At 41.4% G+C, this 27,110-nt stretch overlaps 1 protein-coding gene and 1 long non-coding RNA gene across 5 annotated transcripts in view; one reads left to right on the forward strand and one right to left on the reverse strand.

The window, feature by feature from the left end:
* Positions 1-27,110, forward strand: part of ccdc171 (coiled-coil domain containing 171) — a 311,057-nt gene that overhangs the window by 271,643 nt on the left and 12,304 nt on the right. For 3 of the 4 annotated variants that reach the window (XM_085991681.1, XM_085991719.1, XM_085991707.1), the window contains 2 exons: positions 2,859-2,990; positions 12,035-12,187. In XM_085991681.1, the coding sequence (XP_085847807.1) occupies positions 2,859-2,990; positions 12,035-12,187 (285 nt within the window). Of the gene's footprint in view, positions 1-2,858; positions 2,991-12,034; positions 12,188-15,113; positions 16,862-27,110 lie in introns of those variants that run through there. The other variant, XM_085991690.1, reaches the window with a different exon arrangement.
* The window catches only part of LOC147124699 (uncharacterized), a 108,550-nt gene that overhangs the window by 62,291 nt on the left and 19,149 nt on the right, over positions 1-27,110 (reverse strand). The window lies entirely within an intron of this gene.

Genomic DNA, 27,110 nt, shown 5'->3' on the forward strand with positions numbered 1-27,110 from the left:
TGGTGAATATTATTTCTCTGTATGAAATTGGAGAGTACTTCAAATAAAAAGTACAACTCTTAGACGTGCTTTCCCTTTTATTAATAATTATTTATTCAAGTATTTTGAGTACTTATTTCTGTACATTTCAATATTTAAAAAAGCGATTTTACAAAATAACATTTTAACCTTAAGTATGATGCTGAATAGTTAATATGATTTCACCACTTATCCATTTTATTATTACTACTTGTTTGATAGACATTTTATCTATAAGCTTACTATTGATTATCTTGTATTATTAGGAGGTGATTTTTTGAGAACTGAATGATAATTAGACTTTTTGAACAAATAGCATGTCCAATACTGCATATAAGTTACTCTCTAAGATTTTATGGCTATTGGAAAATTAGAATAAAGAGACATCGGAATATTCCAAACTTCTCATTTTTGGACATGGTACAATGACCTGGGATCACAAATGAAGAAACAGATTTGATACTTTTTGGGATATTTTAAGACGATCCAGTATATTTGCAACAAAGGAGTTATTTTATTTGTATATTTTTGTAACATATCAAGCTGAAACTATTATACTTTGTTACACTAGTGTAAATATTTAGAATAGAATTATTTCAAGATCTTTTATTTCTGTAGTAAGTATGATATGGCAGTGAAATAGATTGAATACTAATTTTCATGCACCTAAAATCAGCAGTTGGACAGAGAAATTAATAGCTGCCGAGTTTTATTTATGTAGTGTGTCAGTATTAGTAGGGACAAAAACACAGTTTCATGTGATGTGTCGCAATAAATGGCTCCCACATGCCACACACAATGTCTAGTTTCATATCTTAAGAGTGAGTTTCAATCTTTTTATTTGAATGCGCCTCTGACCCGCTTTACTTTAGTCATACCAGAATTACATCTGTGTGATGTAAGTTCAGAACACTGGAAAGGACACTGAAGGTGATTGGAAGTTTCTGACCCATCTGATCAGTGATCTGGAGTTTTTAATTTAAGCATTTTCAATAAATGGCAAGAGGCATGATTTTATACTGCTCCAAAGTACTAGTAGGGGTGTTGTGCAGAATAAGGTAGGTGCAGCCATTAAAAATAAAACTAGGAGCCACACTGACAATGCGCCCCACATAGCAGCACAATGCAGCTGTCATGTGATAATGTAAATGAGTGTAGAGAGAACTGTGGTTCCTAGTTTGCATAGTGCAAAGTTACATTTCTACACAGACCCTAACATTAATACAATTTTGTGGTGGTGCAAGGGCAGTAAAATCTAGCACCAAACGTCCCGTAGAGCATGATTTGTTGATCTAATTTATGTTCATCCAGAATTCTTGATATTCTAATACAACTCCACACAACATTCATGTAGATCTGAATTGTTTATCAGGCAGCCTTTTTTGTCTGGAAGAATTTCCCTTTAACAGTATAGGCAGATTATTCAGGCACCACTGTATTTTATATGCACACTTTACATGGTGCATTTTTACAAATGACCCAAAGGTAATTGTGTTATGAGATTTTGATGTTTATTTATAATATATAATGGTGTCTACTTTCTCTAAAATTAATATATCATAATGCTGACTCTCTCTGGAATCATGCAACTGTTACAATCTATAAAATTTTTCTGATTTTCTTTATTTTTATTGCTGACATTTAACAGTAGAATTATACTTCTACATATCTGTGTATTGAAATGGTAATTCTTTTGAAAGGATCTTATTAGCTTGAATGTACCTAAAGCTTTTAGTGCAGAAAAAAAACACAGATTTGTTTCTAGAAGTGCAAGATTAAAGACTTTCATGAAGAAACAGTGATGAACAAGAAGTCTGTATGTCTGTTGAATAATACACACCAGAATTAATTTTGATGTGAGGTAAAGCTAAGTGCTGAAATAGCTGTGAATATCAACACATCACTAATTCATGCCCACTTATTCATTGGCCACTCACACCAACAGTACTAGGTTTCCATTGACTATTTTTCATCTGTATTTTAGTAATACTGTTGAATATACCCAGTGAAATTAGACAAGAAGGTTTATCTTTCAACCAGTTTTCTGTAATTGTTATCTCTGTGTTTAGATGCATTTTCTTTCCATGCTGGACTAGATTCTGAACTGCAAATTATATTTTACAATGTTTTTTAAATCAATTACTTTGCATTCAGATTAGCCAAGTCTCATTTATTTCCAAAGATGGTCACCAATTTTTAGTCTGCATATCTGTGTTGAAGTGGGAAAAGCAACAAATTACAACTTCAGTGGGTTTGTAATTAATACCACTGTTTCTTTTTAAAATGTTCTAACCGTAGTAAGATTTGTATTGCATTGGCTAGTACTATAACTTAGTGAAAGGAAAAAAGTGTCTTTTTCCACAGGGGGGCAGTGTGATACTAACAGCTTGCTTGTTAAATGCTTCAAGATCAAAACCAGTTACTGCATGTATATAACTTGCGCTTGTCTTTAATGTTTTACTGTGCAAGGTTTTTAAATGCAAGGACATGGCCTAGAGACTGCTTAACCACAGTGCTTTGAAAAGCTTGTTGTAGACTTGGTCATAAGAATTTAACTGCTCAAGGGTTTAAGGAAAGTATTCTAGTGACTTGAGAAGGACTCCTGGCAACTTTAAAAAAATTTCAATCAGATAATACTACACTATCTTTTTAAAATTCTCAGTGGCTGTTCTGAATTACTGATTTATTTTCAACAAAAAATCAATTAGTCTTAAATTTATTCATGGATTTCAGGCCTAGCGATCAATGCAAGTCCACTCAGCGGGCTCAAGGGGACCCAGTTCATCCTAGTTAATGTGTCTGAAGGGGAATTACCATTGATGCTGTTTTCTCTTCCTCAGGTCAGAGATCAGATCTCACTGTCATGGTCTGTGACAGCAAGAAATGACTTCACCCTGCAGCTACCCAAACTGCACCTGGAGACCTTCGGAGCAAAGGGGCTGGAGGATGGGTTGGAGGTTGCTTCATTCCAGGTTAGGGTCTGCCACAGTGCACAGAGTTAATCTCCAACTCAGGAGCTGATTGTTTATTATGGCTTAGTGATTCGCTGATTGATTTCATTTGCTGTCAGTTAAAGCTCCCTTAATGTCAGTTTTCTTTGCATAATGCCTTGAAACAAAGGCTGATGAAGTTCCCCAGATTGAAGTAGCTGACATAAACTGACCCTGATTTGCCCTATTCTGCATGGTAATTTAAGCAAAAGCAGTTACTGGAAATGCTGTCATGAATATGAAAAATACAACTGTTATCAAGCTGGAATACAATATTTCTGAATACAACAAAAAAAAGAAAAGGACCTTATTGTAAATGTGCCGACTGCACATAGTGTATGCCACACTGTTTTATAACACAATATTGGGGAGAGAAAATAAGATAGACATACTGTTACTATATCATGTACTGCACATCTTAATGAACAGGTTATTTGCTATCCAGACATTTAGCGAATTCTAGCATTGTATATTGTGTGAGGAAATTTACACAGCTGTATATGTTAGTTAACCTTAGTCTGAAAAATTATGAAATCCTATAAACCAGGGTGCTTGGTTTAATAAAACATGCTACACAAGAATCACCAAGTTTCAAGTTTATATGTTTAATAAACTTTTAACAATTTTCAATTATGATCAAATATTTTTAAATCAAATCTGAATGAAAGAAGTACTGGTTAACTTCAGCATTTGAAAGCATTTAAAATCAATTGTAAACCTATAATCCCAGTGGAGAGATAGATAATGGCAAAAGTGTGTTAAATAATGACATGAAATTGCCTTAACAGTCATATAATCAAGGACACGAACAACCTACTTTGTTTAATTATATTGCCACTTGTTAAATTAGTAGCCTGGGAAGAATAAGAATGCATTCATACCTATACTTTCTTTTTATAAAAAAAACTTTTTAATGTCGCAGCTTGTTTTCCAAAATGCCAAGTTGCACAGTATAATAAACCCACTACTATTACTAGATCACGGATCATACTAGATAGCCACGACTCAGTAACAAAACTATTTGGAGAAAAGCTTATCAGTGTTTTTATAACGTAGGAATGTATAGGAGTCAAAAGACCATTGTGGATGATCTGGCTGGTCCCAACATTGAAAGCATGCTGCCAGTGAGCTGGGGATGCCATGTAGGTGCCCTGCTGTAGCTGGCCACTTCTGGGAGCGTGGAACTGCTCCTCCTGAGCCCACTTAAAAAACAAACTGAAAGATTCTTGGTTTTTTTTTGAGCGGCCTCCAGTGGTCTCTGTAAGGACCACTGATTAGGCTGCTTACTGCCTGGTACAAATGGGCGGTGTGGGCACAGCATTTGCACCACTCATATGTGCCTGAAAATTGCATTCGGGATACTACAACCTGGCATAGGACCCCGATTTGAATATTTAAGCACCTGTTTCAGATGGGAACGCTGCTCGCTCATGTACAGGCCCACATCAAACTGGCCCCTCGCCCATTTACAGACCCACATCAGGTGGGCCCTCGCCCATGTACAGGCCCACATCAAACTGGCCCCTCGCCCATTTACAGGCCCACATCAAACTGGCCCCTCGCCCATGTACAGGCCCACATCAAACTGGCCCCTCGCCCATTTACAGGCCCACATCAGGTGGGCACTCGCCCATGTACAGGCCCACATCAAACTGGCCCCTCGCTCATGTACAGGCCCACATCAAACTGGCCCCTCGCCCATTTACAGGCCCACATCAGGTGGGCCCTCGCCCATGTACAGGCCCACATCAAACTGGCCCCTCGCCCATTTACAGGCCCACATCAGGTGGGCCCTCGCCCATGTACAGGCCCACATCAAACTGGCCCCTCGCCCATGTACAGGCCCACATCAAACTGGCCCCTCGCCCATTTACAGGCCCACATCAGGTGGGCCCTCGCCCATGTACAGGCCCACATCAAACTGGCCCCTCGCCCATTTACAGGCCCACATCAAACTGGCCCCTCGCCCATGTACAGGCCCACATCAAACAGGCCCCTCGCTCATGTACAGGCCCACATCAAACTGGCCCCTCGCTCATGTACAGACCCACATCAAACTGGCCCCTCGCCCATTTACAGGCCCACATCAAACTGGCCCCTCGTCCGTGTACAGGCCCACATCAGGTGGGCCCTCGCCCATGTACAGGCCCACATCAAACTGGCCCCTCGCCCATGTACAGGCCCACATCAAACTGGCCCCTCACCCATTTACAGGCCCACATCAAACTGGCCCCTCGCCCATGTACAGGCCCACATCAAACTGGCCCCTCGCCCATTTACAGACCCACATCAGGTGGCCCCTCACCCATGTACAGGCCCACATCAAACTAGCCCCTCGCTCATGTACAGGCCCACATCAAACTGGCCCCTCGCTCATGTACAGACCCACATCAAACTGGCCCCTCGCTCATTTACAGACCCACATCAGGTGGGCCCTCGCCCATGTACAGGCCCACATCAAACTGGCCCCTCGCCCATTTACAGGCCCACATCAAACTGGCCCCTCGCTCATTTACAGACCCACATCAGGTGGCCCCTCGCCCATGTACAGGCCCACATCAAACTGGCCCCTCGCCCATTTACAGGCCCACATCAAACTGGCCCCTTGCCCATTTACAGACCCACATCAAACTGGCCCCTCGCTCATGTACAGGCCCACATCAAACTGGCCCCTCGCCCATTTACAGACCCACATCAAACTGGCCCCTCGCCCATGTACAGGCCCACATCAAACTGGCCCCTCGCTCATGTACAGGCCCACATCAAACTGGCCCCTCGCTCATTTACAGACCCACATCAAACTGGCCCCTCGCTCATTTACAGACCCACATCAAACTGGCCCCTCGCTCATGTACAGGCCCACATCAAAATCGCCTCTCGCCCATGTACAGGCCCACATCAAACAGGCCCCTCGCTCATGTACAGGCCCACATCAAACTGGCCCCTCACCCATGTACAGGCCCACATCAAACTGGCCCCTCGCCCATGTACAGGCCCACATCAAACTGGCCCCTCGCTCATGTACAGACCCACATCAAACTGGCCCCTCGCCCATGTACAGGCCCACATCAAATTGGCCCCTCGCCCATTTACAGGCCCACATCAAACTGGCCCCTCGCCCATGTACAGACCCGCATCAGGTGGGCCTTGGACTTTAATGGAGCAGCCGAGCTGCCCCCACCCCCCAATTTTCAAATGCTGGCTGCCCATTTTTCAAGCAAGGAATGGGCAACGAGCAGTTGCTAATCGCTTCCCCCACCACCACCCCACCCTCCCAAAAACCATTTTGTATCATACTATTCCTTCTACCAAAAAATCTCTTCAGCTCGCTCTTGAATTTGGCTCCCTTCCATATATTCACCACCATCTCTGTTAAACTGTTCACCTTTCATCTCCAGTCCTTGTCCCCTGGTTACAGAGTTTGTGATTGTGTCAAACAATATACTGTAACTAGCAAGTAAAAATGTCCACTCGCCTCCTCTGGGTAAATGGCATTGAATAACAATTAAAAGGGAAATGTATTCTACTGAATTATGAAATAATTCCAAATGCTTCGAAGGACAATATGTACACTTATCAGCATCCATCACTCTTTCTATGTTTCATGCTTTAAGACATTCCCCTAGATACTGGAGAGGCCATCATGAATATGGTGACACTTGAGCAAACTGATTTAAAAATATAAATAAATCTAAGGGGATCCAAATGCCTTGTAATTCCTTTCAACAGGTTGATTTTTTAAGGGGTTCTGATGGTGAAACTCCCTCTATTTTAGTGCCAACAATGGAACAACAGGTTAAAGTTATCATTTTTTTTTAATTGATTAATTTGAACGATTGATGCCACACAATTACAGTGGATTAAAAAACAAAATTATTTTGAAGTAACTGACCTTTTTACACCTATTGGACCAAAGTGCTGCCTTCAGTAATTTTAGCAAAGAAGAAGCGAGTATAAAGCAGTGTAATGTCGATGGAAAGTGCTAACTTCCATGGTCATCTCTGCTTTGAGTGCTCCTGCCCCTCCAAAAATGAATTAAGCTGCACACCCAAAAAGGCCAATTTATCTTGTTAAATTCTTGTTAAAGGTCAATCATAAAAAAAATCATGCAAAATTATTCAGCTGGGAATGACAATCAAAAAGTGTGTATATTTTACTTGAGGTGAGAACTGGTGTTTCTGATCACAAAGAAGGGAAAAATGTTGAAGTATTACCACAACCTTGAGAGAGGTAAATACTATACCGGAGTTTTACACTTGAGAACAAGGATACAGTGGCCAATAGCGAGTATGTCACCATGGGGGGGAAGTACCGATGGTGTAGTGGTCATTTTAGAAGTGGGTATGCTGTACATCATACAGAGAATTATTTTCAGCAGAGGTCTGGGAGCACATAGAAATGATTGATTATTTGTGCTCTTACATTTTGGAATATACTGTTTATATTTACATAAATATTTTATGAAGTGTATACAGCTTTATGATATAACAACAGAAAATGCTGGAAAAACTCAGCAAGTCAGGCAACATCCGTGGAGAGAAATTTGAGTTGACGTTTCGGGTTTGACCCTTCTTCAAAACTGGAGAGAAAAGGAACTAGATCGAAGGCAGGGCTGCGATCGGACAAAAGAATTAAAGAACCAAAAGAAGTAAAAGAGATTAGAAGCTAGACGAGATGGTAATAGGCTGTGATTAGGTGTAAAGTGTACTGGCAGGGCAAAAGATAGCTGCCAGGTGTGAGAGAGAAACAAAAGGAAAGGGGGGGGGGGGGGGAAAGGAAAGGAGTGGAAAAATATAAGTGAAAATGAAATAGGGGCCGAGGTTATGATCTGAAATTGTTGAACTCGATATTGAGACCGGAAGGCTGCAGACTGCCTAATCGGAAGATGAGGTGCTGTTCCTCGAGTTTACGTTGAGCTTCCGTGGAACAATACAAGAGGCCTCAACGTAAACTCGAGGAACAGCACCTCATCTTCCGATTAGGCAGTCTGCAGCCTTCCGGTCTCAATATCGAGTTCAACAATTTCAGATCATAACCTCGGCCCCTATTTCATTTTCACTTATATTTTTCCACTCCTTTCCTTTCCCCCCCCCCCCCCCCTTTCCTTTTGTTTCTCTCTCACACCTGGCAGCTATCTTTTGCCCTGCCAGTACACTTTACACCTAATCACAGCCTATTACCATCTCGTCTAGCTTCTAATCTCTTTTACTTCTTTTGGTTCTTTAATTCTTTTGTCCGATCGCAGCCCTGCCTTCGATCTAGTTCCTTTTCTCTCCAGTTTTGAAGAAGGGTCAAACCCGAAACGTCAACTCAAATTTCTCTCCACGGATGTTGCCTGACTTGCTGAGTTTTTCCAGCATTTTCTGTTGTTATTTCGGATTTCCAACATCTGCAGTATTTTGCTATCGTACAGCTTTATGATGTTCAAAAACACACCATAAAATTAAAACATACAAAGCTCACTCTGTTGCTGCAGTGTTGACTATATCCAGTGAGTAGCTGAATGAAGCTAACCAGCTAGCCACAGGGGAATAGAAGGCAGCCAGCCACAATTAGCATCCAGATAGCCATCAGTAGCCAGTCACTAGTAGCACCCAGATAGCCCTCCGCCATCAGTAGCCAGCCACTATTAGCACCCAGATAGCCCTCCGCCATCAGTAGCCAGTCACTAGTAGCACCCAGATAGCCCTCCGCCATCAGTAGCCAGCCACTATTAGCACCCAGATAGCCCTCCGCCATCAGTAGCCAGCCACTATTAGCACCCAGATAGCCCTCCGCCATCAGTAGCCAGCCACTATTAGCACCCAGATAGCCATCAGTAGCCAGTCACTATTAGCACCCTTTTAGCCCACTGCCATTAGTAGCCAGCCACTATTAGCACCCAGATAGCCCTCCGCCATCAGTAGCAGTTACACACCGGATGCCACCCATCCATCATTTGTGAGACTTCTGTCGTACCTGAAAGTTTTACAGCAAAAACCAGCTGTGTCTTGTGCACATCGTGTGGTACCGATATTTGTTTGTCTCCCACTGTTGCTAGCACCCCCATTACATACACTGCAGCAATGACCAGCAACAGTAACAGGAGCTGTCTGTGCAGTAACGGTTCCAAACTGATCCTTTCCCCAAGATACAGGGCATTGCAAGCAGCAAAAAGTCTGTTTGCCTACCAACCGCACACTATGGCACACCTAAACAGGAAAGGCAATTACACCATGAATATGCGAACAGGAGGCCACTCTTGCATACGTAAATCATGCAGTTCAGTGCAAGGCTCTTGGCGTGGTGGGGGAGTGTGAATTATGCTTTCATTATGAAGCGATCAAACATGACACAGCTGTTTGAAAGAGAAGGATTGATGACTGACCCTCTGAGCGGTCCAAGCAAGGTTGTCGGCGCAGTTGCACAAATTACACAAACCGATACAGTAAACGCATGGGCAAACTGGAGCCTCACTGAGCACATGTTAAAGCCCATGGAATTAAAGGGGCAGTGGATACAAAATTGGCTACGGTGCAGAAAAAAGTTTGTAGATGACACCAAACTTGGAATTGCAGTAAACAATGAGGAGGATAGTAACAGACTTCAGGAGGATATAGACAGACTGGTGAAATGGGCAGACACATGGCAGATGAAATTAACGCAGAGAAATGTGAAGTGATACATTTTTGGTAGGAAGAATGAGGAGAGGCAGCATGAACTAAATGGTACAATTTTAAAGGGAGTGCAGGAACAGAGAGACCTGGGGGTGTATGTGCACAAATCTTTGAAGGTAACAAAATATGTTGAGAAGGCTGTTAAAGCCCAGGATCCCACATGCTTTTTTTATTAATAGAGTATAAAAGCAAGGAAGTTATGCTAAACCTTTATAAAACGCTGGTTAGGCTTCAGCTGGAGTATTGTGTTCAATTCTGGGCACCACACTTTAGGAAGGATGTCAAGGCCTTGGAGAGGGTGCAGAAGAGATTTAATAGAATAATACCAGGGATGAGGGGCTTAAGTTATGTGGAGAGACTGGAGAAACTGGGTAGTTCTCCTTAGAGCACAGATGGTTAAGAGGAGATTTGATAGAGGTGTTCAAAATCATGAAGGGTTTTGATGAGAGTAAATAAGGAGAAACTTTCCAGTGGCAGAAGGGTCGGTAACCAGAGGACACAGATTGAAGGTGATTGGCAAAAGAACCAGAAGCGACATGAGGAAACAATTCTTTCTACTCAGCGAGTTGTCATGATCTGGAATGCGCTGCCTGAAAGGGTGGTGGAAGCAGATTCAATAGTAACATTCAAAAGAACATTGAATGAATACTTGAAGGGAAACAAATTTGCAGGGCTATGGAGAAAAACCAGGGGAGTGGGACTAATTGGATAGCTCTACCAAAGAGCCGGCATAGACATGATGGGCCGAATGGCCTTTCGTGCTTTATCATTCTATGATTCTATGATTTTATGTTGGGATGCTAAAGCAGCACTTTTAGTGCTTGGACCTTTCAAAGGGGCCTTGCAAGATGCTCTAGAGAAAGTCTCCAAAATCAGCATAATAGTCTGCACAGTATGGCCACGGACAGAGTGCTGACGATGGACTTGTATGAGAAGCAAGCCATGGAAGGTTGTGGCCATCATTAGAGCAGCTACTGCAGGTAGTGGGGGATGGGGGCAGGGGTGGGGGGACCAGCTATGGAAGGGTCTCATTGCCTAGTTCATTTAGTGAGATCTGCATTTGGACAGTTATTTTCTTTTACACACAGTTACAATTGCAGAACTTCTATTTGATTGGTCATTGACCATGTTACTGTTTGAAATTATTATTGTTAAATCATTTGTTTTTAGATACTTCAGCTATTTATTAATTTATTCAAACATTTTGTCTTTCAACCAAATGCAGTAAAGGTTGCCTTTCCATGACTGAAGGCAGTGCTTCATTTTCCTTCATGCATGGTGTGATGATGTACAATGATATTGGACAATACAACATTCCACGCTTGTGAGGAATTTCTATGTTTCCAGGTGTAATCATTAAAGCAGCTTGTGTTCCCAGGTTAAAGCTGAACAAACATTCCCTCTTTTAATGATTCCAAACTCTATATACCAAAAGTATGTCAATTGCATGGCTCTTCAACATACTCTTACTATCTGGACTAATTTTACCTCGGGTGATAGTACATGATTTCAATTGCAGAAACACCAGAGATGGAGCAACCTCTAATTAGCACAGTGGGTGGGTTGTGGGGGTGGGGGGATGTTAAAATCTCTTCTGTACAAAGCAAGGTTTAGAAAATAATTTTTGATTTTAACACTTGGGGAAGTAGATAATCTCCAAAGGGAAAGCAATTCTTTGAAGAACAAAATATAGTTTACCTGTTATGAAGAACTCCATTAATCCCAACTGTATTATAGTAATCTGAGTGGATATAAAGTTACCAGCGCTACAGTACCATTTCGACTCGCTTCTGCAGTTAACTTTATTATCTTGCCTGATCAATATTATACGGTTGGGACAGCAGTTCTCCATAATACACATAAACAGAATTTTATTTTCTGATGTGGTCTCTGAGAGCTCTATGCCACTTTAAAGCTAATTATTTGCCAAGCTTCATAAGTGATGTTATAAAAATTATTTTGAGATGTGGTTCACAGACAGGATAAGGTACTATATTAAAATGTTTGGATACACTATATACTTTACCCTCATTATAAGGTTGTCAGTTATCATAGTTTCTCTGTCAAAAGGTTACAGGATCTTGACTCCTGACATTTCTACACTTTATGCTACATTATGTGTTGCACACTATAAGCACATACCTCAATACACAGAATGCTTTGCTTATAAGAACTGATATAATAAGTACGTAGGGTATTAGCAAAGTGGTGTTGTTTAAAATTTGCAACGTTTGGTGGAATTGTTTTTCAAAACATGTCATTTCAATAAAAAAGTAAAAATGCGCATTACCAAATGCTTTGTGAAGTATTTCTTTATCAGCTTATTCATTGTTGATAATTACCTTTTGTCTTTTTTTTCTGTTTTGGTAGAATTTAACCCAGACTTTCATGGACATTTACCAGCTGGCTAGCTCCAGGGTTACTGCTCTGGAAACTGAAATCACTTCACATCAAAAACACATTGCAGCTCTCAAATCAGAACTTCAGACTGCGTGCCTGCGTGAAAATAATGGCTTAGTTCCAGTAAGTGTCTGTTTTCACACATAATGCTTTACAGGTAGGTCACCCCTAAATTGTCAGCAGCAGATGTAGGATGACTTGCTCACTATAATCTAAGTAAATATTTGTATTTATAACTGACATTTTGGTCATCAAAAAAAAACAAAATGTGTTTTTACTTGCCACCTAATATTTGTGCTATGAGATAAAACATTTTTTAATTAATTTCTATTCACGTGTGTAACAGAACTGTAAAAAAATGAGTGGCCATTTTCCATTGTAGTGTACCTGCTGTCGAGAAATGTTCTGTAGAAAATATAATGTTTTGTTAGCGTGTTAGTGAATATACCAACATGTAGGCCTAGAAATTCGGCCGTGCAGTGCCCGTTTCCCGGGCACTAAACGGCCTCCTAAACCTCCAACATGGCGGGCAGGAAGCATGCGCTCATTATGAGCTGGAAGTGAGCCAAACGCCATATTAGTAAAGGCCAAAATAAATCGGCGTGCAGTGCCCATGCCTGAAACAGGCATTAGGGCCTTTGCATATGCAGATAACTGGCCCTAACGCCTGTTTGAGGCACCCACTGAAAGATTGGTTTGCCCTCGTCTGCCCGATCTTGAATAGGCGAGCTGCCTGCTACTCTCCGCAGCTCACCGGCTCGATGGAAATGAGGCCCCAGATTGGGGGCATCTCGGGCCTCACCATTCCACCCCCGCCACGTGCTGAAAAATGGCCATACCTGAATTTCTAGGCCGTGGTTTACAGATCAAATGGAAAGCTTGGCAGCTGTCTACCATCTGCTGTTACCAGACACATTGGGGGGAATTTTAACCCCAAAAAACAGGTGGGTTGGGATTGGATGGGAGGTTAAAGAGTTTTAAAAAAAAACTGAATCCTGACCTCAACCCACCCACTTCCAGTTATAACAGAGGCGGGACGGGGAGGGCGGGCAGCCAACCCACTCCCAGGAGGCGGGTTGCCCATTTAAATATAATGAGGCTGGCGTGCCTCATGGTGATCCACCATTTCAAATTTAACTCTGACTGGTTGGGTTTCCCAGGCCTTGGGGGACATGGCAGCTAAAGGAACACGAGGATTGCTGGATCCAGGCGGTAAGTGTCTTTCCACTTACCTCCCGGATCCAATGTACCTGCTTCACCCACCCCCCGCAATCTGCAACGCCTCCCCCAAGGCCTCCGCTCTCCCCTCCCCGGGCCTACGATCTCTCCTCTCTGCGGCCTAGTGCCGCAGGCCTTCCCACCGCCAGCCAGCCAGCCTCTCCATCTGCCTGGCTCCAGGCGGAAATCGGTGTGTTGAAATGCTAATCAGGCCCCTTCTCCCAGGTATCCCAACCGCTTTCTAGACTCCCCACTCCCGACACGCCTCCAGATTAAATTGCCGGCCATTGTTTTACCATTTGTGGCCCAGTTTGTAATCTGGCCCTCATCTTGCAGTAGGCCTATTTTTAAAATGCTAGAAAACTCTCTTCAGGTCCTGTTACAATGTTTTCAATAGTTCCAAAATTTTTATTGTATTCCTCATTTAAAAATGAATGGTCAAAAATCAGTAATAAATTTGCAGCTCTCTCGTGGCATCATTGCTCACAATCTGCCTGATGATGGGCTGTTTCATACCGATAACGGCATAATGTCTTAGTCTGCTGTTAAGATGGCCTTCCGCTTTAAGGATAGTGTAAATGCGGATGTGGAGGTGGATTTGTTGCAGATTAAGCATTAATCAGATTAAGATTAAGGTGATGAAGCATGTAATGATATTAAAAAGGACATTTTTTTGGTGGAGGAAATCGCTGATTATGTCATCATGGATGTAAGGACCGTTGAATTAGTTAATTTAGGTGTCCTGTTCACTGGTGGCAGTGTGGTTGCTAGGGGACTTCTTTGGGGCATGATTTACTGTGGCATACAGATAAAAGAAAAACAGCTATTAGAGTTCGAACAAAAATTGGGGTTGTTCATAAAAAATGGTACCGAGTGAGACAACTTCAGTGTAACCTTATGGTATATTGAAAATTATATTTCATGCTATTTGCAAACAAAAAACATTTTATGGTGGAAAAATTAATGTTAAGCATGCTGTTCGCATCCAGCACTGCTGTGTTTTATGGCAGCTTTTTGTTAGTTTGTAGGTATAGACCTTTGCAAATTTATTCTAATTTATGATCTTGATCAAAGAAAGGGGCAAAATATTACCAGAGGAGACAGGTTCAAACTATTAAATGCCAAATTTAGGGCTGACATCTGAAAGTTCTTCTTCACACAGAGTAATAAATACATGATGTAGACGCCTGAATAGAGTCGTGCAACAACAACTTGCATTTATACAGCACTTGTAACATAGTAAAATGTCCCAAGGTGCTTCACAGGAGCTTTATCAGACAACATTTGGCACCAAGCCACATAAGCGATATTAGGGCAGAAAGTGGTAGGTTTTAATTAGCATCTTAAAGGAGAAAAGAAAGGCGGAGAGGTTTAGGGAGGGAATTCCAGAAATCGGGACTGTGCAAGAGGCCAGAATTGGAGGAGTGCAGTTGCTTGGAGGGTTGTAGGGTTGGAGAAGTTTACAGAGATAGGGAGGGGGGCGAGGCCATGGAGAGATTTGAAAACAAGGATGAGAATTTTAAAATCAAGGTGCAGGTGCAAACCTTGGAATCAGTAGAAACAATTGAATTCTGCAACTTTAAGATCTTTATGGATGAATGAACTAAGATGGTCAAATAACCTTCCTCATCTGTAATGATGTGATTGGAAGTAAAAAATGCCATTTACAACTTTGAGAATATACATGCAAATTTTCTTCCTTCATTAAACTCTGCATACCTTAATAAGATCAACATATTAGCAAGAGAGGTCACCAGAAGCATTGGTTCCTTTAACATATTTTGAGTCAGAACTCGATGACCCCTCCTCTCTTCTTGTATCTTATAAATAGTGCTCCTCAAGTGACCATCTTAAACTGTTGCTCAACTGAGAAAGCCTTCTCGTCTGGACCAGCTTCCACCTATGGTGCCAAGATTTCTTTTTACTGAAGTACATTTTGAGATTGGCAGAATATTAATTCAGGAAGTATTATTGATGATCCCTGGGAGTAAAGCCTTTCGTGTAGTAGTCCACCATGGCCAGGACCTTGTACAACTTTGTGGCATGTCAATTTTATTAACATTTCCAAGGAAGATATGAGAAAAACCAGTGTTGTCCATAATCTGGGCATGAGATCTGCAAGTTTATGATACTCTTACTTGAAGATCTCGGGTACTCCCAGAAGTTCAGTTTAAAATTAAGCAGAAGACATTCGACAGTGAAAAGTTCCTTGGAGGCTCCAGGATGGAAAAAAATCACAAGTTACAGACCCGTAGAGTCTGCAGCAATACTCAATGAAAAGAAACAAGGAAGCTATTCAAGAACTTACACCAAAAAAATGTCCTCCACAGAAAAGAAAAGGGGACAAAAAATTGTGGCTGAGCGTAACTCCTTTCTGTGGCCATAAAAACAATTCAATTTCTGTACACGGAATAAGCGCATCGTGTAAGTCCTAAAAATGGGACCATACCATCAAAAAGAAACTAGGATTAGCTATCTTCCAAGCAGCAGCATTCTTCACTTAGCTAGGCATCCTACTTAACCTGGAGAGTTCTCAATTGGAAATTTCCCAGAATATCACTGTCCCAAGATATCTGTGCCAGCAAAAACCATCCTGGACAAAGATAAGCAGCTACCATCATTAAGTTAGATTGCATATTCACACCAAAAGCCATGGATCCACTGGTTGAAACTATCCTTGTAATCCTAAATGCCACATGATTCATACTTCCTTTACATTTGAACCTTTGACTTAACAATCTCTGAAATATTGTCTTATTTCGCTAATGCTATGGATGAATTTTGTCTCAGTACTTTCCTACTGTTCAAGCCAATTATTGTTCATCTCTTGTAAATGGTAGAGAGTTCTATTTTTCTTTGTTATTTTGAAAGCAATAATTTTAGGATGGTAGACGGGGAAGAAGTTTGTGAAAAACTCTAAAAGGAAGAAGGCATTTCTGGTCACTTTTCCTTTTAATATGCTCACCTTTACCACACTACAGATAAATATACTTGGAAAAATGAAGGATGCTGTACTAAAGTTAAGTAATTTGCCTCTTTACAGAAATAATAAAATGGGTTACAATCGATGTTCCTCCTAATTTCTTTTGGGTTTCGCAGCCCGTTTAAGGGGCTATGTGGCCCATTCACAGATTTGCGTATGTGCAGAATTTAACATTGGAAAAACCAGTCCCGGGTTGCGCGGGGCTGGCAGAGAGCTGTGCAACTGGGCAGCTTAGAGGGAACATTGGTTACAATCATATAAATTGATGAGGTGTTCATAAAGGAATGTTTGACTGACATGGGTCAAGAGTATCGAGTCCATTCTGAATAGGATCTGTTAAAATTCAATAGGTTGTATTTTTATTGCAGATATTTTTCTGTAAATGACTGTTCACAACTAACTCATTTGCTATAAACCTTGCACCAGATAAGTAATTTACACACAATTTTAGATAATTAGTGTATTTGTAATCTAAATTTACAGAGGGGAAAAAACAGCTGTTTAGTCATGTGAGTCAACTAACCCAGATGTAATTTTAAATAAGTGTATTAATACCGCATTTAGTTTATTTTTACATTAAAAATCTACGACTACAATGAATTCTAATGTAACTTTTTGATCTGGTAGTAAATTTCATACTTGTATTAACACCCTCCAGCAAACCTAGTGGCAATTAAAACCATGGGGATGAAAGGCTTTGCAATAAACCTGAAATATTTTGGCAGAAGTACACATTCATCATGAGCTGCAGTTAAATTAGTTACATTATGCAGATGACTTTTCCTGTTAAGAAAGAGGATGACACAATTGGCTAAGATTGCATGTGTTTAGCAGCAGACACTTCACCTTGAATTTGGAGTAGTGAGGTGTTTTTCCTTTTGCTGCAATTCTCCAAAACTCAGTCACTGAAGTCTAAAATATTTTGAAATATGCCTCCAAACTTGGTGTCCCCAATGCTTTTCACAGTTTCTCTTAGGAACAGAGTAAGGGACACCTTCTCATGGGAATTAAGGTTGCAGGTCTCCCACCAGTCTGGGTCCTCCCCCAGTGGGTATGCACAGTCTTGGCCAGCAAACAGTGCAGAATATTAGAGCAACGCATCCTGTACCCTAATCAGGACCCTGATGCTCACAGCATCTCCCCCCAAGGACCCCACTTTCAAGAACCTAGCCTGGTATTTATGGTGGCAGGAAAAGTTGAGAGTATCAAGTGAAAGACTTGTATCCCGCTGCTGCGTCAGGTCTTTGCCTCTCCTACTGGTATTTACCCCCTCCACCCTGCCAGACATTCTGACCCTATTTGGAGCCTAACTCTTGTCTCTGCCGTATGTTTCTGCTCTCCCCCGCAGTATCTGAGCCATTGCAAATTGTATTTAGACAGGCTCCATATCTATGCAAAGATAAATGAGCTGATCCTGCACTTTATGGTGGGGTCAAAGTCAAAACCTCACGGTGGGTGGAAGTCCCAAAATGCCTCAGTTCTGGTGGTGCAATTGCATCCTTGGAATTTTGGGCCCAGTATCTTTACTCCTTTCAATTTATATCCATTTTAGAATCTTCTTCACCCAGAGAGTGGTTAGAACGTGGCACTCACTACCAGATGGAGTAGTTGAGACGAATAGCATAGATGTCTTTAAGGGGAAGCTAGATAAGCACATGAGAGAGAAAGGAATGGACGGTTATGTTGACAGGGTAAGATGAAATAAGGTGGGAGGAGGCTTGTGTGGAGCATAAACATCGGCATTGACCTGTTGGGCTGGATGACCTGTTTCTGTGCTGTAAAATTCTATGTACTGTAGAAACGTTAATGAAACCAAGTGGATATAAGTAATATGTTAGTCAGTGGCAATATTCTACTTGCTGGATGAATACATACAGTGGAACCTGTATATTATGGTGCCCTTTTATAAAAGAAGCCATCTGTCTGCAGCATCCACACTTCACCGTATCCCATCAACAGATAGTAAAAATCAGTGGGAGTTACTCTCTTCTGAGTAGGATTGGATGGAGGTTGGAGGTTGCTGAATAAGATTGGATGGGAGTTGGGGGCTTCTGAGTAGATCAGGCTGCATTTCACTATTTCTGTTCCACAGCTGTGAATTGCCACTGAAACAGACGGCTTCGCTTTGGCTGCATGAAATTGCATCAAAATAAAGAATGACTACTTTGCTGAGTAGGATGGGGTGGCAGTCGGAGACTGCTGAGTAAGATCAGGCTGGAGTTAGAGGTGATGTCTGTATGTTGGGATGTATGTAACTGATCTAAAATAGTAAATGTTTACAATGTTAAAGGACCTAGATTCTAGAGAGTTCAACCTTTTCTCTACTGCAGCTGAGTTGCCTAATAAATTGGCCATCTGTGAATTAGTCAGTTGCACCAGTCTCATGGGTGGCCGCAATATACAGGTTCCACTGTACTATAAGGACAAGGCCATGTCTTGTACTGGCAGGTAATAAGGTTAAGATATACAGTTTCAAAAGCGCCTTGTGTTGTGCCTGCATCAGGGTTAGTTTAATATGGCATTTAAGTTCATCTTGAGCCATATGGTGCTGCTTGTAATTGTCAAGAAGTCACCAGAGTGTATTATGAAATAAATAACTGTTTTTATCAGGTGACAATATTTTATATTTGCAACTAACAGAAGGATGTTTACTACTGTGAAAGGCTAATTTGGAATAAAAGGGATGGTGTCTCTGGACTTGTAATTGAATGAACTAATTTATGAAAAATGCAATGTTCATTTCTATGTTGACCCCTGTGTATAATACTAGTGACCAATACAACTCCATTTCCATTTTTTTTGACTAATCACATAATGTGTAGTCTATAGCCTACAAGGATAAATGCCCCTGGGATGTAAATGTTGCTTGTGCCCATTTGTAAATATCTTGCAAATATAGTTAACATAGAAACATTCCTGAACAAACACAGCGGCTCGGAATCTGGGAGACAAAATGCAAATACTTTCCCTCGAGCTTGTCAACAAGAATTAAATGCAGGTTTTAAGGCTTGAATAGCTCAGTAGGGGACAAACCAGAGAAGGAAATATTCTCTTCAGTAATGGGCATTTTTTTTATTATCTGCATTTCTCTACAATCCATCTTAAAGGTATTCAAATTGTGACAACATGATTCTGTTCCACTCTGTTTTTTCTTTTTTTTGCTTGTGGCATTCGCAGGGTTGAACCTGCCCCAGTGTTCGTTGCTTGGTCTCTTGCCCATTTTTGATTAAATCAAGCTGAGCATTCCTGTGAAATCTGGAGGAAGAGATGGGCTGCCTGCCAAACCTGCAGTAGTGACACTCTGTTCCAGGCAGGTCACAAAATCTCTTCCCCAAAAGAAACAGCAATCTCATCTTTGTGAGTACAATGCCTCAGTCTGATAAACTACATATTAATCAAAGTAAGAGGGGGGAGGATAATGTAGCTATGTGCATCTCTGATATTAATAGGGTACAGTACCAGCACTTTAGAAATGTTTTAGTATTGCATAAAAGTAGGGTGTAAACAAATACTGTACTTGCAATTCAGAAATTGCTGCGGTTTGTGCGTCAGTGCAGTGCAGTTCATTTTCAGATATTCATGGGGTGAAATTGGAAAATTTTGCTTCCAAGTTGTAATCATCTTAAACTTTTAGAAAATTTGGAGGTTTTGTTTCTGGTTGCAAAAAGCTCTGTTGTAGTTTATTACTTTAAACATAATGTACTTACCAAAAGGAAGAAAAAAGACTTCTATTTAAATAAAACTTCTGGACGTCTTTGTCTACATCCTGTGTTCGTTTTTTTTCACTCGTCACTCACACAATTTACAACTGGAACACACACACAGCCAGTTCAGACCAGCTCATCTATTGACTTTGGCCCATCCCCACCTCCCTGTATATAGTTGTCACTGGGGAAATGGTGACTCTGCAAAAGGGCAGGAAATGAGACTGCTGGTTCTTGCCACTAGAATATTAACATATGGAAAGGGAGAATTGCTTAATTCCATTTAATTTCCTAACCTCCCTCATTTTCATTTACCTGGATGATTCCTTTTGCGTGACTATCAACGAACTCCCTGGACAACAAGCAATTGTAGTGTCTGGTTTCCAGAACCTGTCCTGTCAAATGTGCTTCTGATTAGGTGACTTAATTACAGCTGTGAAAGCAATGTTGATTTAAGCTTCTTGAATCCAGAGTATGTCAGTCGCTGCTAGCTAACCTTGAAACAGTGCCACTGTTTAAAGATGGGAACTTTTGAGTTGATTTTTTTAAATGGTGTGCAGCACACCTAGATGAACAAGGCCTTTATTGTTTATTAAAAGTTATATTCCTTTAAATGGTGTTAGCTTAAATGAATTATTTCAATTCATCTATATTTTGCAGAATATGGGGTTGCAAATGCAAGTATTCTAAATTTAGAGATCATATCATCCCCATAGGGAGCTTTATTATGTAGGCAAATGTTCCTGCAGTAGACAGAAACAGCCTAACTGCTTGTACAACTTGCTGCCTCACTGCTATGTTGGCCATTGTGACATGTTGACACTGCATCAGGTCAGTATATCTGTTGGAGCAAATGATGTCCAATACCTTAAAAAAATTATGCAAGTTTTTATTAAAACAAATATGAAAAAGATCATCTTGATAGAAGAAAGATCCTCTGGTGGCTGCAAGGGTTCTACACGAGATAAGTTTGGACAACTTTAGGAAGGGTGTCCAGGCCTTGGAGAGGGTGTTGAAGAGATTTACTGGAATGGTGCCAGAGTCGTGGGACTTCAGTTACTAAAGAAGCTAGAGTTGTTCTTCTTAGAGCAGAGAAGGTTAAGGAGAGATTTAACAGATGTGTTCAAAATCATGAATGGTTTTGATAAGAGTAAATAATGAGAAACTGTTTCCAGTGGCAGAAGGGTCGGTAACCAGAGGTCACAGATTTAAGGTCATTGGCAAAAGAACCAGAGAGGAGATGAGACTCTTTTTTTATGCAGCGAGTTGTTATGATCTGGAATGCACTGCCTGAAAGGGCGGTGGAAGCAGATTCAATAATAACTTTCAAAAGGGAATTGGGTAAATACTTGAAGGGGAAATATTTGCAGGGCTATGATGAAAGGGCAGGGGAGTGGGACTAATTGGATAGGTCTTTCAAAGAGCCGGGACGGGCCGGATGGGCCGAATGGCCTCCTTCTGTGTTTTATCATTCTATGATTCTAACTTCAACCAAGTTCTGAATGGCAAGTTATCTTACTTAGGGAGGCAATGAAAGGAGGCAGGTGCATGAAGCAGAAAATCCACACTAGCACTTCTGAATTTGGGTTTAAGCCACATTGCCAGGGAAAGCAGAAACAATGTTAAGCTTAATCTAACCTGTGATGTACAGTACCAGATCTGGGAATTGTTAATGCTGACAACGGGCTCCCAAAATGGAAAAATGATCCATTCACTAGCACTGAAATCCCTCTACTTAATCAGCACAAAATTTCACTAAAAATACAAATGACATCATAATATAGTAAATGTTATCTCTATGCAATTATCTCTATACATAAGATAAAGAGTTTCGCAAGACACTTCAATTTCACCACCCAGCTCTTTCAAACTGCATTTAAATCTATTACTGATATTTTGACGACTCCAAAAATGTTAAAGGGGGGCATTATCAAGACAGAAAATACTTTCACATCGAAATATTTCTCTTCTCCTCCCCCAAGAAACTGTATTTTTTAAGCTACAATATAAAAAGAAAATATCTAGAGTGGAAGAACAATCTGATTTAAGAATTGACATGTTGGATGCCCCAGCTCCATTTCTTCATCTATGTGGCAATCATCACCTTCTCCAGTTGTATGTACTGATCCCAGTGCTGTAGTGTAAACGACGGCGACGACATATATAACACCTTTAATGTAGTAAAACTCCCAAGGCGCTTCACAGGAGCATTATAAGACAAAAATTTGACAATTAAATCAATGCTGCATGGACAAAGGAAAGGAATGTTACTCATTACAACTGGCTGGAAAAAGACCCACTTAATATGGCATCCAAGCAAGAATGTATTGAGTAAAATGATGTACCTAACTATATAATTACGGTGGCATGGTAGTGATGCAGATTATCAGGGTACCAACATGTTGCACCATAGAGTGGTAGAAAGTAGATTTGTGCCCAACGTTTGCGTGTGCTGAGTTCCTAATTTCAGCCATGCTACCATGGAGAGATTATCTTTCCCACAAGAAGGTAGGAAGTTATCCTTTGATCGCTCTGTGCCAAACACTGTTTTACAGTTCTTTAATTCTCTGCAAAGCCCAAATGTATCCATCAAGTTGACTATGGCAACTGTCCCCCATATCTAGGGAGTCTGTTCTACCACCTTGATCACACTTTGGACAGGATGCAGAGATTATCAAAGGGAATCCCTCTGAACCCCCCACCCCTCTCTATTGCAACCTTTCTTGTCTTTATTTTATTAATATCATGTGGCCAATGCAGTTCTGAATTTTACATTCTTTACCTCCTAAATCTGCAAGTATGCCTTCTAGCACATAGGCCTAAAAATTTGGTGGCGCTCCATTTGGGGCACCAAGCTCGCCTGGGCGCCGGGAGTACCAGCGGGATATTCAGTTTGAGCGCCCCAAACGGAAGCGGGGCGCTGCTCGAGGTGCCTCGCGTCCGTCTTGGGGCACTGAAACTGAATATCGCAGCGCTGCGGTACTGCAGGCCTTCCTCCCCTTCTTAAAGGGGAGGGGCCTGCACCAGCGTGATCCCCGATCGCGAGTGCCGGCAAAAGAGCCCGGCACCGAGGAGAAGTGCCGGGCTCTCGGGACACAGCCGGCACTGCCCGGGGGTGGGGGGGGGGGAATCAGGGGGCCGGGGAGGGCGGCGCGAGGAGGTGCTGACAGGCGGCCACCGAAAAAAATGGCCGCCCCGCACCTCCCCTTTAATTTGCGCCACTACCGCCACAGGTAGGCCCCCCTGAACTGGTCGCGATTTACGACCGGCGCTACGGGGGGGGCGCAACCCAATATCGCGTTTGGGGCGGTAGCGGGGCGCTGCGCACACCGATGATGTCATCGGTGGCGGTGCAGCGCTGCAGGCTAACGCCGCCATTACCGCCCCGCTAAATTTCATGGGAGGCGTGGCCAGTGGCGCTAAAGCCACTGAGTGCCCTCTTTAGGTGCTAACTGGTGGCGCAGCCCACCGAATTTCTAGGCCATACTTCCTTCTCCCTGCACCTTGCCTAAAATCCAATAGTCATTGTGCACACGCTTAGTTCATCCATTCCCCAGACCCCGATGTGATGGGACTCTCTACTTCCAATCATTTCAGCCTTTTAAAACCCAAGCTTGTTATTCCCCCAAATCTCCACTTCCTAATTTACTGTGTCTTCTGTCTTTTACTCTTAACCTTGGTGGTGTTCTGCACTATGGGCTTCGTTTCTTCACCTTGGTTTCCTAATTTAAAAAGAAATGATGAGCGGAACATTTTTTAACTGACCTAGTGTGTAACAATAACCTGTTGGTAATTTCTAATCTAACAATGTCACAAATGCCTCCTTTCAATTTGTTTTGTTATCACAAGATGACTAAACTCTGATTTATTTTGATCCTAAATTATAAATTCTAAAATTCAAACATTTATCTTTTAGTATTTCCCTGTCAAATCCATTGTTGAGGTATTATAGCTATACTTGCTCACAGAGATACACAGGCAAACCATTCCAGCAGTGAAGCCTTTCAGCAGGACTTAAAGACATTGGCCCGTATTTTCCGATCCCTACGAGAGTGTACGAGCTGTGTACACACCTGTAGGGACCTCGCAAGTGTCGGTTTCAGGCATGCGAAGCGCATGCACTGAAAACCGGTGACATAAATCAGTCATTCATGAAAGAAAGACTTATGAAATAATACTGAGTGGCCTATGGGTGGCGCTGTCCAGGGAGAGTATAAATACTCAGGCACAGGCCCAGCTTGCGCAGGACATTCTTAACAGGAACTAGTGAAGGACACAACTAGATCGCCAGGTTGTAAAACAATTGATTAAAGCTTTGTTTAATGCTTAGCCCAAGTGCCTAGTAGTTTTCTTACGTCAACCAGCACTTCCGATCTGTCAAGAATCCTCTTGACAGATCCTGCATCTGCCCTGGAGAAGGGACTCCGCGGGGGGAAAGTTCCGCTTTCTGCAGAACCTCCGCCCGCTGAAATCCCTTAAAAATCTTACGCATACGGCCTGCTTTTACCAGCATAAGAGTTTTAAAAAGTTTTTTAAATATATTTTTTTCACTCATTTATAATTTTAAAATACTTTAAAAAAGGTACGTTTATTTTCAGCCCTGTAAAAAACTTTAATCATTTTTTTCAAAAAATTAAATTTTGGTTTAAAATATTTAATTTAATGTAATTTTAACTCATTTTAAAAACGTGATGGTTTTTTAAAAATGTATTTAATGTTTTGATGTCTTTTTTTCAGTGATCCCCATTCATACTTTTGACAGGTATGGCTGGACCTCGGGAGCCCTCGGGTCAGGGCGTAGATTTTTTCCCGATAGGAGGCATCTGCACGCAGGAAGCCTCCTATCGGAAATTACGGGCCATTTTGCCCAAATAAATTCATTTTAACATAGAAATTAGGAAAAGGAAACTCACTAACATCTGTATTGATACAGATGTTCATCTCCGTAACTGTGTCATAAAGTAGGCAGAAAGGAGATGAAATCCTTGAATACAAAATAATTTTTGAGTAACTACATCTAGGCCTGGAGTTTCCGCTCGGTTGCGCGCAATTCGCCCAAAATTGGCCAAACCAACGCAAAAGATCAAGGAATTTCAAAGTGCGAATTGAGTCCAGCGCAAATAGAGTTTCCGCGATCTTTTGCGCTAGTTTAAAAACCTTTGCGCTGGAAGCTGGCTCCACCCATAAAACTGGCCACGCCCCCGATCGAATTAATCACCAGAGCGAATTTCTATCGATTGCGCTCGTTTGCAGGACTTCGAAGAGGCTCTTAAAATTAAGCTTCTTTTTAGGCACTAATAGGCACATTTTAAAAGCTTTTAAATATTAAAAAATATTTAATTTACTAAGAAACTAACTACTGTACACCAATGTAACTAGTAAATGGTTCTGTATAGCTTTTTTTAAAGTCATTTTCAGTAATTTAAAATCAGGTTACTCACAGGTGGTGGACTAGACATTCTTAAAATGCTTATTTTCGGTGATCCATTTTCAGCTGCATTAATAAAATTGCACCAGGTTACCACTCTTAAACATATCAAGTTATATTTTTAATACAAATTTAAAAAAATGAAATTATGTTCTAAAATACTGCCCGATGGCACTGATTAACGGAAGATTTTACGTTCAATATGCAAATGATTTTGAGCAGAAACTTGAACAAAAAATTCAATTTGGAAAACTAGTGCAATTTTGAGCACTCTGATCGTCAGTTGTGGAAACTCTCGGCCTAAGTCTACTCCTGATAAATGAAGTGTTTTTTTTTGCACTAAACTAATTTGCATGATTCAATAATTCAAAATTATCAAAATACTGTAACAGTGTAAATTTAGTGCTAAGAAAAATTGGATTCGATTATTTGAATTAAGCAATTATGAATTAACAGAAGTGCCTTAAACTAAACAAAGGAAAATCCCCTAATGGTTCTGTATAAATGCACTGCCTGGTATGGTAGAGAGTCCTACAGATGGGACAGTCCAAGGGTTGACACTGATCTAGACTAAATTGGATAACTTGAGCTTCGTGATGCTGGGTCAGTACAATTACCATCAGTATCACCTAGGCTGGACCGGGGGTTGGGGGTGCAGTTTCTGTGCCCGATCACTATCCAAGAACCCCTGCTAGAAAGTGTACATATGTGAATATCAGCTGAGCTAACAGGTTTAGGTATAATGCCTGTCACAGTCAAATAGTCGACCGATGCTCGCTACCCAGGGGCCCCCAAGAGGAATGGATACTTGGGTGAGATTGCGGGTGTCTGTGAAACTGCACCCCAGCCTGAGTTGCTACCTTCAGGAGAGAATGGAAGACATTTGGAGGAAAGGGGAGGTAAATGCTATAAAACATTGTCCTTTCTGATACTCTAACTATATAAATATTTTCTTCAAGATTGCCCTTGAAAGTTCAGTGCTTCAGATATCTAATCAAAAATTTGGCTCAGAAAGCCAAATCAAATAGTTGGTTCGAGTTTGACCAGACTCTGCCTTCAATCCACAGCTGACCTTCAGATGCTTTAATGATGTTCGGTGATGCAGGTGCAGTTGAGCTGTTGCCATGGAGTATTTGCCAAGCTACAAGTAGCTCTATATCCCACTGTATTCAGTGGGTGGTATTTAGCAGGTCGAAAGGCCACTTTGTAGCATAAGTCCTAGCTATGAAGTGTGCAAATCCAGTAACTTTTATAGGTGGGTGGTTGTCGAGGGCAAGATGAGAAGATGCTTGATTATCATTTTGAGGTAAAGATTAAACTGCTTACAAATTAACACTTGGCTCAATAAAAGGGTTAAGGTGATCAATCCCTTATTGCTGGCATGAAATATAGTCTGGAGATCTTGAGACTTTGTTATTTGCAATGTTTACCTAAAACATTTTAAATGTGGCTTGATTGTAATGTGATTTACTTGGCAGTTTCACTCTTTAGTACTGTACTGTATTGGATCAGAGTGCCATTTGATGCCTTGGTCTATATGAGGACAAAAAGTAAGTGATTTGTACATGATCCATACTTTTCTATTCACCACTAGCAGGCAGAAGTAAGGTAGTTAAACCTCTTGCTCTGCGTGAACAGTCAGAGGCCAGACAGGCGCCTTGCACCTTGACCACCTATTATGAAGCTCTTTGCTGCAATGTCATGTGAAAGCAA

The sequence above is a fragment of the Somniosus microcephalus genome, chromosome 1 (assembly GCF_052327205.1).
Source record: "Somniosus microcephalus isolate GS21.2 chromosome 1, FLI_Smic_1.0, whole genome shotgun sequence".
Lineage (NCBI taxonomy): Eukaryota > Metazoa > Chordata > Chondrichthyes > Squaliformes > Somniosidae > Somniosus > Somniosus microcephalus.